The 12952-nt window shown below is 51.1% G+C and overlaps 1 protein-coding gene across 2 annotated transcripts in view; it reads left to right on the top strand.

Annotated features, from left to right (window-relative positions):
• Positions 1–222: 222 nt before the first annotated feature.
• Positions 223–12952, top strand: part of LETM1 (leucine zipper and EF-hand containing transmembrane protein 1) — a 43460-nt gene continuing 30730 nt past the window's right edge. For both annotated transcript variants that reach the window (XM_017876233.1, XM_017876232.1), the window contains exons 1-2: positions 223–603; positions 7139–7199. In XM_017876233.1, coding sequence (XP_017731722.1) covers positions 522–603; positions 7139–7199 — 143 coding nt within the window. In that variant the 5' untranslated portion in view covers positions 223–521. The remainder of the gene's footprint in view (positions 604–7138; positions 7200–12952) is intronic.

Below are 12952 nucleotides of genomic sequence, written 5' to 3'. Positions count from 1 at the left end.
ACACCCGGTGTTGCCGCCGCCCAGAGACAAAAAGACAATACCCGCGCAAGCGCGGCCGACTCCCTCAGCTCCTGCGGCCGCCACGCTGCAAACCGCGGCGTCCACGGTACGACGGGAATCAGGATACAGCGAGCCCCGGAAGCCCGTCGCTCCAGTGCCGGTGCACGCCGGGAGCGGTAGTCCGCGCCCCAGAGTGCAGGCCGTTCCGGTGCACGCCGGAAGCGGTAGTCCGCGGTGGTGCGGTCCGCCCCTCACCTGGCCGGCGGCGGGCGCTGAGGGGCCCAATGGGAGCTGCGGCCTGGCCGCCCCGCCCTGCGCCTCTGGACGTCTGTGCTGGGACAAGGCCGCCGCGGGTGCCGGGTCCTTGAGCTGAGCGCCTCCCGTCCGAGGCCAGCCGCCACCGTTAGCCGTCCGCGCGGGCCGGGCCTGAGGCGCCGCCGGGACGGCATAGAGACGCGGCAGCCGCGGAGAAGGAGAAGGAGGCAGCTCGGGAGGCCTGAGCGGCTGCCGCGCCCGGGCACATGGCGTCCATCTTACTGAGGAGCTGCCGCGGCCGGGCACCCACCCGCTTCCCTCCGCCGTCTCGGGTCACCGCCCCGCGGGGTAAGCGGCGGGCGCCCCAGGGCGGGGCCGGCTGCCGGCTGGTGGGTCGGGAGGGCGGACGACCCTGGGGTTCGGGCTGGTTGTCACATGATTCGGGGTCCCGGTGGTCCCAGCCTCCGGACCCCCTGCGGGCCGGTGGGGCTCCGAATCTCATCGCGGGCTGGACCGCCAGCGCCGGGCGGAGCCGCTGGGCCTCTGCCTGGTGCTATGACCTTAAGCGGCCGGGTCCCCGCGGGTCACTGCCTCCGAGACAGGCTTGGGAAAGTTCTAAAGGGCTGGGCAGCCCTGGCGCGTCCTGCGCGAGTAAGCTCGGTGGAACGTGTCCACGCACGAGGGCGGCCGTGCCCTTAAGTCACGTTTGGGGTCCCGGAGACGAGACTGGATGGGCAGGGCAGACACCAGCGAGCAGCACCTGCTGGGCCGCAGGAGCCTTCCTGGTCCGTCTCTCATGAGATGATGCCAGCACCCACAGACCCCTGTGGTGTGATTAGGCCGCGACCTGCACCCGGGGGACACGGGGACTCCGAAGCCCTGAGGGTCCTCAGGGTGCATGGCCTTAGCCCCCCTAACCTAAGGTGCTGCCTGGAGTGAATGCTCTTCCGGGGTGTGCCGACCTCCTCCTTCTGTCTCATTAACCAACTTACCTGAGTTTATGTCCTTATTTGTAAAATTGGAATAAACATAAAACTTGCTAAGGGGACTCAAAGTAATTAGTGCAGTGGTACGATCATACTCACTGCACCTCAAACTCCTGGGCTCAAACTGTCCTTCTGCCTCAGCCTCCCAAGTTGTTAGTTGTGCCACACAACACCCAGCTAATTTTTTTTTTTTTTTTTTTTGTAATTTTTTTGTAGAGACAGGTCTCGATATGTTGCCCAGCCTGGTCTTGAACTCCAAGGCTCAAGTGATCCTCCTGCTTTGGCCTCCCAAAGTGCTAGGATTACAGGAGCCACCATGCCCAGACACCCAGCTTCAATTCTTGTCTCTGTTCTGCACCCCCAGAGAGATAGATTGAAGTTGCCCTGAATGTATCCTCCCAATTCTTGTTTTATGTTGTTGTTGTTGTTGTTGTTGTTGTTTTTGGAGACAGTGTCTTGATCTGTTGCTCAGGCTAAAGTGCAGTGGTGTGGTCTTGGCTTACTGCAACCCCCACCTCCTGGGATCAAGTGATTCTCCTGCCTCAGCCTCCTGAGTTGCTGAAATTACAGGCACCCGCCACCATGACTGGCTAATTTTTGTATTTTTAGTAGAGACGGTTTTCTCCGTGTTGGCCAGGCTGGTCTCGAACTTCTGACCTCAGGTGATCCACCCACCTCACCTTCCCAAAGTGCTGGGATTACAGGCATGAGCCACCTCGCCTGGCCCCAATTCTTGTAATTTTAACAATAATGACTGGTTAGCCACTAAAACTTTTGGAGTGGTGGGAAGATGTTGAGTGGTGAAACTGCACAGTCTGAAGGTGGAGCTCAGCATTTGGTCTTTCCAGTTGCTGTGTTAGATGTTAGAGCTCTCTCTGGACTTCTTGATGGTGATAAAAGTACTTTTGCCACTTCGTGCTTATGTAGCAGGTTTTTGGTAAATAATAATTAACTTTTTATGTGTGATTCTGTCATTTCAGGAATACAAATGTCTTCCGTAGTTACTACTGCACTTTGTGACAGGGACACTGGCAGGTCTGCGGTAGAACAGTAGGGATTTCAGAGCCAGCACAACACAGGGCGGACTGTGAAGGAAGTCCCTGAACCCCTATGAGTGATAAACCAAGTGGAGTGCGGGCCCCTGCTATTAACATCTTACATGAGTAGGGTTCGTTGTCACAGTTAACGAACTGACATTGATCTGTTACTGTTCACTAAAGTCCATAACGTATTTAGATTTTCTTTACTCTCCCATTCTTCACTTAAGGTCCTTTTTCTGTCCCAGGACCCATCTGCACCACCCATCTTGATTACTTCTCAGGCTTTCCTTGTCTGCAGTGACCTTGACATCTTTGAGGAATAGTGCTCAAGTGGAGTGTAGGGTGCTGCTCTACTGGCATTTCTTGATGTTTCCTCATAATCAAGCTGGGAAAGATGGTTTTTCTGGAGGAAGACCCCAGAGGTGAAGCATCCTCATCACATCATGTCTAGGCTCCATGCTGTCCAAATGATTTGTCACTGTTGATGTTGACCTTGATTGGTAGGCTGAAGTGGTGTTTGTCAGGTTTTCACTCCCCAGTTACTCTTCTCCTGCCTCTCCATCTTGTCCTCTTTGGGAGGAAGCCGCTTTATGAGTAGAAGCGGGGTTGGCCCTAAGGGCTGTGTGGGTGACTTCTGGCCTGAGCTGCCTGGAGACAACAGTGCTATTTGTTGAAACTGGGGAGGACTTGGAGAGGAGCACAATGCGGGGGGTGAGTTGAGAGTTCTTGGAGGTGTGGACTGTGCGATGCTCATCAGACCTGTGGCGGGTGTATATTCAAGTCTGGGAAGAGATTGCCTGGAGAGGAGGTGGAGGTCAGGTAGGGAGGATCGCAAGGGGATCATTGTCTCCTGGAAGCCAGGTGAAGAAAGGTGTGTTATGATAAGAAATATATTTGTTCTTTGACCCGATCCTGGCACCAGCACTGAGGGCTGAAAACCCTGGAAGTTTCCTGAATGATGGGAGTGTCTTTTTTCATTTATTTGTATTTTGAGACAGGGTCTTGCTCTGTCACCCAGGCTGGAGTGCAGAAGCTTGATCATGGCTCACTGCAGCCTCTAAGCGATCCTCCTGCCAGCTGATTTTTTTTTATTTTTTGTGGAGACAGGGTCTCTCTGTATTGCCCAGGCTTAACTCCTGAGCTCAACAGCAATCCACCCACCCTGGCCTCCCAGAGTGCTAGGATTACCGGCGTGAGTTTGGGAGTGTCTTCTATTATTCATTGTCACAGCACCTGAGTTTATGCTAATGCGGTGACTCCAGGCAGGCCCTTAGATAGATTGAGGCGCTGGCCGTGATGTGATGAGAGGGTGGGAACTTCCTGCCCCTTCCAGGGAAGGGAGAGGGTTTGGAGATTTAGTTCAGTCCCCATGGCCAGTAGGCCAATACTGTAATCAATCATGAAGCCTTGAGGAGAACTTCCGGGTCAGGAGGCTGGTGAGGCTTCCCATTGGTGTTCACCCTGCTCCACAGGACACAGGATCCTGTGCTCAGGACCTCTCTGGCCTTGGCGTCTTGGCCTCTCTAGCTGGTTGTTCCTAGGCACCCTTTATAATCAACTGTGATAGTAAGTAGAGCCCGTTGCTGGCATCTGAGTCATTCTTGTGAATTATCAAAACCAAGGCAGTCATGGGAACCCTCAAATTTGTAGTCAGCTGAAGTGTGGGCAGCCTGGGCATATGGAGTGGGGGCAGTCTTGTGGGACTGAGCCCTTACCCTGTGGGGTCTGCACTAACTCTGGGTAGTGTCAGTATGGAATTAAATTGTTGGACTCCCAGTTGGAGAATTCGTTGATGTTGGAAAAAAGAACAGAAGGGCTCCCAGCAGGGCCTGGCCACAGATGACATCTGTGCTCGTGAGGGACGTGGAGCAGTGATCCCCGTCGCCCTGGACGGCCTTGACTGGGGGTTCCTTGGAGAGCTGGGGACAGAAACCATCAGAACAGGTTTTGGGGAGAGCCTAGTAAGGGAGCCAGTGGGACAGCAAGTGTTAGAGAGAAGGTAGGATCACTGTGGGGGGCAGATCAGGGAGCTCTGGGGACCTGCCAGCCTTCCTGCTTGCTGGGCTGAGCCCTTGAGACTCAGGAGCTGGCCAGGGCAGGGGTGGAGGGGCCGAAGGTGTGGGGAGGATAGTGGAGAATGTGCTGGGCCCCATTCATATGAAGAAAGGTGGGAGACTAAAGCTGGTCTCAGCTGGAGTGAGAAGGGTCTTGGTGTGTTCACTTGCACTGTGCTTTTAAATTTTAACTTAAAATGTAACTTGATGTGTATGAGAACATAGCTAACATTTTTCCCTTAACCCAGCTCCCAATTTACAGACCAGACTGTTACAAGCCCTAAATGCGGCACGTGCTAGGAATTTCCTTCCCCACAGAAGCACGAGGGTTGCCTCCTGTTAAATGAGGTGAAGTGACAAGTGGGTCCGCTGGGAGCAGGGTCAGTGCCTGCCCTCCCCATCTTGTCCCTCCTCTCACGGTGGCTCTGGTGGCTGGCTGGAGTGAGCTCCCCCATCTAAACCTGCACTTTCTGCTCCCTGGCTGAGGACTCATTGCAACCCCACTGCCTAGAGGTTCAAGGCCACTGGGCATCTCAAGGTGCCATCTGCTGGCTCCTGGCACCACCTAGCCTCTGCACAGCCTGGCCTGGCACCTCCATGGGCTGGTGCCTCTGGCCCTGCTGCTCCTGTTCCTGTCTTGTTCCCAGCATGAAGTTTGACCACAGTGGGGTCTGAATGTCAGTAGTATGAATTAACTCTGACTTTATGCTTGTAGGAACTACAGCAAGTTAGGGAAAGCATCAAAAACATGTTGAAATCCTAGAAATGTGCTGTACACTTATCACTGTCATTTATACAAGAAATGGCTTACTCTTGGTGTTTGTGGTTCTAGTAATTTTTTTTTTTTTTTTTTTTTTTTTTTTTTTTTTTTTTTTTTTTTTTTTTTTTGAGTGCAGTGGCGTGATCTCAGCTTACTGCAACCTCTGCCTCCCGGGTTCGGGTGATTATCCTGCCTCAGCCTCCCGAGTAGCTGGCATTACACGCACCTGCCATCATGCCTGGCTAATTTTTTTTTTTTTTTTTTGTGGGGATGGGGTTTCACCATGGGGGCCAGGCTGGTCTTGAACTCCTGACCTCAGGTGATCCACCCACCTTGGCCTCCCAAAGTGCTGGGATTACAGGCATGAGCCACCGCTCCTGGCCTGTGGTTGTAGTAATTCTTACAGCTCTTGCCCCTTGGGGTCATTGCTTGCTCTGTAGGGCTGTCTGCATAGAGATCATGTTTCTCCCAGAGCCAGCTGAAGTGAGTGGGGGTGGTGCCACCTGGTAGGAGTGCTCCCTCCCTAGGGCTGGCCGTCTTGGCTTCCCCTTGGGTTTTTTGGAGCCGGGGTCTCCCTGGGGTCCCCATTTTTTTTTTTTTTTTTTTGAGACGGAGTCTCGCTCTGTCGCCCAGGCTGGAGTGCAGTGGCCGGATCTCAGCTCACTGCAAGCTCCGCCTCCTGGGTTTACGCCATTCTCCTGCCTCAGCCTCCCGAGTAGCTGGGACTACAGGCGCCCGCCACCTCGCCCGGCTAGTTTTTTATATTTTTTAGTAGAGACGGGGTTTCATCGGGTTAGCCAGGATGGTCTCGATCTCCTGACCTTGTGATCCGCCCGTCTCGGCCTCCCAAAGTGCTGGGATTACAGGCTTGAGCCACCGCGCCCGGCCTCCCCATCTTTCTTTAGGACTACTTTGAGATACTGTTTTCCTAACTGGGGCAGACCCTTCACTTAGCAGTGTTCTGAAACCTTCCAACACTCAGAACTGGGTTCCAGAAACTTACACACAGAGCTTTCTACAAAAGAGATCTGTACTCTTTCAGACTTTTTTTTTTTTTTTTTTTTTGAGACGGAGTTTCACTCTTGTTGCCCAGGCTGGAGTGCAATGATACAAGCCAGCCCACTGCAATCTTTGCCTCCCAGGTTCAAGCAATTCTCCTGACTCAGCCTCCCAAGTAGCTGGGATTACAAGCATGCGCCACCATGCCCAGCTAATTTTGTATTTTTAGTAGGGACGAGGTTTCACCATAGGTCAAGCTGGTCTTGAACTCCTGGCCTCAGGTGATCCACCCGCCTTTGCCTCCCAAAGTGCTGGGATTATAGGCATGAGCCACTGCGCCCCGCCTTCTTTCAGACTTAGAAGATATCAGGCTGGGCGTGGTAGCTCATACCTGTAATCCCAACACTTTGGGAGACCAATGCAGGAGGGTCGCTTGATGCCAAAAGTTGGAGACCAGCCTAGGCAAATAGGCAACAAAATGAAACTCCGTCTTTACAAAAATTAGCCAGGCATGATGGTGCATGCCTGTAGTCCCAGCTGCTTGGGAGGCTGAGGCAAAAGGATCCCTTGAGCCCGGGAGTTCAAGGCAGCAGTGAGCCGTGATTGTACCAGTGCCTTCCAGCCTGGGCAAAGTCAAATAAATAAATAAAAATGAACAAAAGGCTGGGCACGGTGGCTCATGCCTGCAATCCCAGCACTTTGGGAGGCCAAGGCAGGCAGATCACCTGTCAGCAGTTTGAGACCAGCTTGGCCAATGTGGTAAAACCCCATCTCTACTAAAAAAAACAAAAAACAAAACACACACACACACACACACAAAAATTAGCTGGGCATGGTGGTGGGCACCTGTAATTCCAGCTACTCAGGAGGCTGAGGCAGGAGAATCGATTAAACCCAAGAGGTGGAGGTTGCAGTAAGCCAAGACCATGCCATTGCACTCTAGCCTGGGTGCAGAAGCGAAACTCCAAAAACCAACAACAAAAAAAGATACCAGTATAAATCCCTGATTTACTACTTATTTGTTTTCCCCTGTTCCTGTTATAGGTAGTCCGGGGGATCCTGCTCATCTCAGCTGTGCCAACACCCTGGGGTTGAGGAGCTGCCTGTGAGTAAATCAGTATCACTCTGCACCTGTCTATTTGAAAACAGGGTTTGAAAATGGTGGAGAGTCACCAGTGACTCTTGACTTTTGAGGGAAACAGCATATCCTACTTTCCTGTTGTTTGTTTCTTTTAAACCTTTATCTTTCCATTTTGAAAATGATTGTCACATGCCTCAGTTAATCTTTAGGAAGTATAGAAACATTCCTAACCTCAGTGCCCAGTTGCACTTGGAGGGCTGGGGACAGAAGTCTTCCTGTCCCCTAACAGGAATTAAATGGAATTTAATTTTTGGACTCCCAGTTGGAGTGGGCACTGGCCACTGCACCTTCAAAGTGTCCAGTGTCAGTATTTTGGTGTACAGCAAGTCTCATTTAATGTCTGTTGGTTCTTTTGAAACTGCAACTTTTTTTTTTGTTGTTTTTGAGACAGTCTTGCTCTGTCACCCAGGCTGGAGTGCAGTGGCACATGCTTGGCTGACTGCAACCTCTGCCTCCCAGGTTCAAGTGATTCTCCTGCCTCAGCCTCCCAAGTAGCTGTGATTACAGGCATGCTCCACTGCACCTGGCTAATTTTTGTATTTTTATTAGAGATGGGGTTTCACCACATTGGCCAGGCTGGTCTTGAACTCCTGACCTCCCGTGATCCACCCACCTTAGCCTCCCAAAGTGCTGGGATTATAGGTGTGAGCCACTATGCCTGGCAGAAACTGCAACTTTAAGGTCCACAAATAGCGTAATTTTATTATAACTTTGGATGAGAAAAAAAAAATTGGTTTTCTTATATCTTTTTACTTAAGGTTGCATTTTTTTGTTTTTTTGTTTTTTTGTTTTTTTTTTTTTTGTGACAGTCTCGCTCTGTCGCCAGGCTGGAGTGCAGTGGCGTGATCTCGGCTCACTGCAACCTCTGCCTCCTGGGTTCAAGTGATTCTCCTGCCTCAGCCTCCCAAGTAGCTGGGATTAGAGCCGCCGCCATCACACCCAGCCAATTTTTGCATTTTTAGTACGAAAATACAAAATTTTCACCACATTGGCCAGGCTCTTCTTGAACTCCTGACCTCAGGTGATCCAACTACCTCAACCTCCCAAAGTGCTGGGATTACAGGCGTGAGCTACCACACCTAGTTGCTCCCGTTATTTTCTTTAGTGAGTTCTCCAGCAGGTGTTCCTCCCTGGGGACCAGTTCCCCCAAACCTCGTCTCTCTGGACTTTCCTTTGATTGTTTGTCTGTCCTTCTAGATGAGCTGAACCATTTCACTTCTAAAACAGTCTTTTTAGGATCGTAACTGAAGTGTCATTAAACCCATCAAAGCAGTTGGGAAGGAATATTACTTTTTTTTTTTTTTTTTTGAGACAGTGTCTCATTCCGTTCATTGCCCAGGCTGGAGTGCAATGGTGCAATCATGGCTCACTGCAGCTTTGATCTCCCAGCCTCAAGCCATTTTCCCACCTTAGCCTGCTGAGTAGCTGGGACTACAGGCATGTACCACCATGCCTTGCTAAATTTTTTTCTTTTCAGTATTTTTTGTAGACAGGATCTCACTGTGTTGTCCAGGCTGGTTTCAAACTCCTGGACTCAAGCAATCCTCCTGACTTTGGCCTCCCAAAGTGCTGGGATTACAGGCATGAGCCACTGCACCCGGCCTGTTTTCTTTGTATAGGCCACATGCATTGCATTTTAGATAATTTCCAGATGTTTATTATTTTCTATTTCTTTTCATTGTCTTTTCTAAGTGATTATTGCTGTCCCGTAAGTTGCTAAGTTGTACAATTTTCTTGTATCTGACCCCTTTCCTGTTATTTGTTTAGCTCTTGTAGCAGCCCAGGTTTAGTTTATGGCTGTGATCTTAGTACACAGTAATCGTCTGCCTTTTCTTTCCCAGGGCTTCTGCTTCGGGGGTGGTTTCAGTTCTTAGCTCAGTAGCCAGGTCTGTGTCAGAGCAGCTGTAGTCAGTCATGCGGTATCACAATAGCAGAAAATACAGAATCTAGTGTTTGTGACATATGATGTTAGCTTTTGGGTTTAAGTAATCTTTGTTCTGTCTGTTACTGTTTTTATTAGGAATGGATGTTGAATTTGTCAGGCAACTTTTTAGCATTTAAATTTCATACTAAAACAAAAGCTGGCCGGGCACGATGGCTCACACCTGTAATCCCAACACTTCCGGAGACTGAGGTGGGCAGATCATGAGGTCAGGAGTTCAAGACCAGGCTGGCCAACATGGTGAAACCCCATCTCTAATAAAAATTAAAAAATCAGCTGGGCATGGTGGAATGTTCCTGTAATCCCAGCTACTTGGGAGGCTGAGGCGGGAGAATTGCTTGAACTGGGACCCGGGAGGCGGAGCTTGCAGTGAGCAGAGATGGCGCCACTGCACTCCAGCCTAGGCTACAGAGCGAGACTCGTCTCAACAACAACAAAACATAAAAGCTGTAGTTTAGTCACGTAACTTTTTTTAAAGTTCCCAGTTTTGAACATCTACTTGAAAATTTAAACAATGAGGACTGTACAGCTGTTTTGATGGACTTGTTTACTTATCAAGAATTATGGATGAGGCCAGGCACAGTAGCTCATGTCTCTAATCCCAGCACTTTGGGAAGTTGAGGTGGGCAGATCGCTTGAGGCCAGAAGTTCAAGACCAGCCTGGCCAACATGGTGAAACCCTGTCTCTACTAAAAATACGAAAATAACTGGGTGTGATGGTGCACGCCTGTAATCCCAGGTACTTGGGAGGCTGAGGCAGGAGAATCACTTGAACCCAAGAGGTGGAGGTTGCAGTGAGCCAGGATCACACCACTGCACTTCAGGCTGGGCAACTGAGGGAGAGTCTGTCTCAAAAATATATGTATAATAATTGTGGATGAGGCCAGGTGCAGTGGCTCATGCCTGTAATCTCAGCACTTTGGGAGGCTGAGGCAGGCAGATCACTTGAGGTTAGGAGTTTGAGACCAGTCTGGCCAACATGGTGAAACTTCATCTCTACTAAAAATACAAAAATTAGCTGGGTGTAGTGGCACATGCTTGTAATCCCAGCTACTCGGTGGCTGAGGCAGGAAAACTTTGTGAACCTGGAAGGTGGAGGTTGCAGTGAGCCCAGATTTTGCCATTACACTCCAGCCTGGGTGACAGAGCAAAACTGTGTCTCAAAAAAAAAAGAATTGTGGATAGTGGTAATGTTTCAGCAGCCAAAAAATTTTACTTTTTATTTTGGTCACACAGTATAAACACCTGGAGTCACCAGATAAGTAGCTATAAATGGTAACCATTTACATTAGTTTTTTTAAACAGTTATTTTACAGGGCCGGGCGCGGTGGCTCAAGCCTGTAATCCCAGCACTTTGGGAGGCCGAGACGGGCGGATCACGAGGTCAGGAGATCGAGACCCTCCTGGCTAACACGGTGAAACCTCGTCTCTACTAAAAAATGCAGAAACCTAGCCGGGCGAGGTGGTGGGCGCCTGTAGCCCCAGCTACTTGGGAGGCTGAGGCAGGAGAATGGCTTAAACCCAGGAGGCGGAGCTTGCAGTGAGCTGAGATCCGGCCACTGCACTCCAGCCTGGGCGACAGAGCGAGACTCTGTCTCAAAACAAAAAACAAAAAAAAAAAACAGTATTTTACAGATGCAGGCAATCCTCAGTTGAAATGGCCCAGATCTCTGAGGGTAAGTAGGTGGATCATTTTTTTTGGGCAGCGGGGGACGGAGTCTCACTCTATCGCCCAGGCTGGGGTATAATGGCACAATCTTGGCTCACTGCAACCTCCGCCTCCCAGGTTCAAGTGATTCTCCTGCCTCAGCCTCCCAAGTAGCTGAGATGATAGGCGTGTACTACTACGCCCAGCTAATTTTTGTATTTTTAGTAGAGACAGGGTTTCACCATATTGGCCAGGCTGGTCTCAAACTCCTGACCTTGTGATCCACCCGCCACAGCCTCCCAAAGTGCTAGGATTACAGGCGTGAGCCACCACGCCTGGCCTTTTTTTTTTTTTTTTTTTTTTTTCTCTGTAGAGACAGGTTCTCACTATGTTGCCCAGGCTAGGGTCGAATTCCTGGAATTAAGCAGCCCTCCTTCCTTGGCCTCGTGTAGTGCTGGGATTATAGGTGTGAGCCATGGTGCCCAGCTGATAGAGGTTTTTGTTTTTTTTTAAGTTTTTGTTTTTTTTTAAGACAATCTCACTCTGTTACCTAGGCTGGAGTGCGGTGGCACAGTCTTGGCTCACTGTAGCCTCTGCCTCCCTGCTGCCTCCACCTCCCAGCTTCAAGCAGTTCTCATGCCTCAGCCCTCCAAGTAACTGGGATTACATGCGTGTGCCACCACGCCCTGCTAATTTTTGTAGTTTTAGTAGAGACAGGGTTTCACTATGTTGGCCAGGCTGGTCTTGAACTCCTGGCCTCAAGTGATCCACCCACGTTGGCCTCCCAAAGCACTGGGATTACAGATGTGAGCCACTGCGCCCTGCCGGAGTAGTTTTGATCCAAGAGAACATCATGGACATTATGTATCAGCTTCCAGCCTTCTTTCCCATAGAAACAAAGGCAGAGAAGCAGCGCCCAGACTTTGGCTAAGCAGACTGTCAGACAGCAGTTGTGAGACCCAGCAAACCTGAATCTCATTCAGTGGGGAGACCTCAGCTGATGTGAGGCTATTTTTGTTTCTAAATCTGTACTTAGTGTGAATGCTGATGGGATTTGCCGGGGGATGTTACTGTGGTGAGGACCAGGCCCCTGTGGGTGTGTCCAACTCTGGATGGCTCCCTGCCTTCACTGAGTCCGCCTTGTGCTTCTCTGCCTGGTCTGTTTTTTTGAGTCTTCGTCTTTGCCTGTCAACACCCCGTGACTGCTGGCATCATGCCTTCTTGTGGAAGCCACCATCTTCCTTGCTAACTGAGGGTTGGAAAGTTGTGTAATTTAGCTTGATGTAGGGAGGAGGTGTGTTCCCATGCATGGGCACTGTCGTCACCCACACTGGGAGGTGAGCCCACCTCACAGAAGGAACACAGCCTGGCCAGGGGGCAGTCTGAGCCTGCATGGGCTCTGCTGCATTCTGTGTGGCTCGGCCCTCGGCATGCCTTGACTCAGGACTCTGTGGATTCAGGGACCTCTTCCTGGCTCAGAGGTGACCCCAGAGCTGGGGAGAACCTAGAGACATGGTGGGTGGGGCTGGGCCACCCTGGAGAGAGCCTGGAGCTGCCCTCACAGGGACTGGGGAGGTGACCAAGGGGGGGTGCCTGTCCCCCTTTCTGCCCCTCCCAGGCCTCACTGGTGTCCACCAGGCACCTTCCATGTGTCTGTTTCCCGTATTCTTGAGAACCTTTCCATGAGGTCAGTGTTGGGTTTGCATGTCTGTAATTGAGGGAAGACTCTGAGCCTGGGAGAGTTCTTGTGGGAGATCCCAGACCATTACTGGTACAGAGAGGAGCCCCTGCTGCCTGGGCTTCTGATCCTGGTGTGTGCTCACTCTAAGCTGCCCTGGGCTGACAGTGCCCTGCACCAGTCGCACTGCCCTCTCCGGGCTGCAAGCCGAGGCAGGCCTGTGTCTGCAGGCCCCCAGGATCCCCATCTGAGAGACAAGCAGCGAGTCCTGAGAGTCCCTGCCTGGCTTCCAGCTCTGATCGGTGGCTTCTCGGAGGCTGTGAGGCGGGGGTAATCACAGGAGCCACATCGTTGGTGGGTGTTCCCATGTCGCAGTTACCGTCCTGGTACTTAGTATCTGTTAACACACGAATTCACGAGGAATGCTTCCAAAGCACAGAGAGGTTAAA

The sequence above is a fragment of the Rhinopithecus bieti genome, unplaced genomic scaffold, assembly GCF_001698545.2.
Source record: "Rhinopithecus bieti isolate Rb0 unplaced genomic scaffold, ASM169854v2 scaffold_9581, whole genome shotgun sequence".
In the NCBI taxonomy this organism is placed as follows: Eukaryota; Metazoa; Chordata; class Mammalia; order Primates; family Cercopithecidae; genus Rhinopithecus; species Rhinopithecus bieti.
The sequence above is the reverse complement of the archived record's forward strand: the minus strand, read 5'-3'. Positions and strand labels throughout refer to the sequence as shown.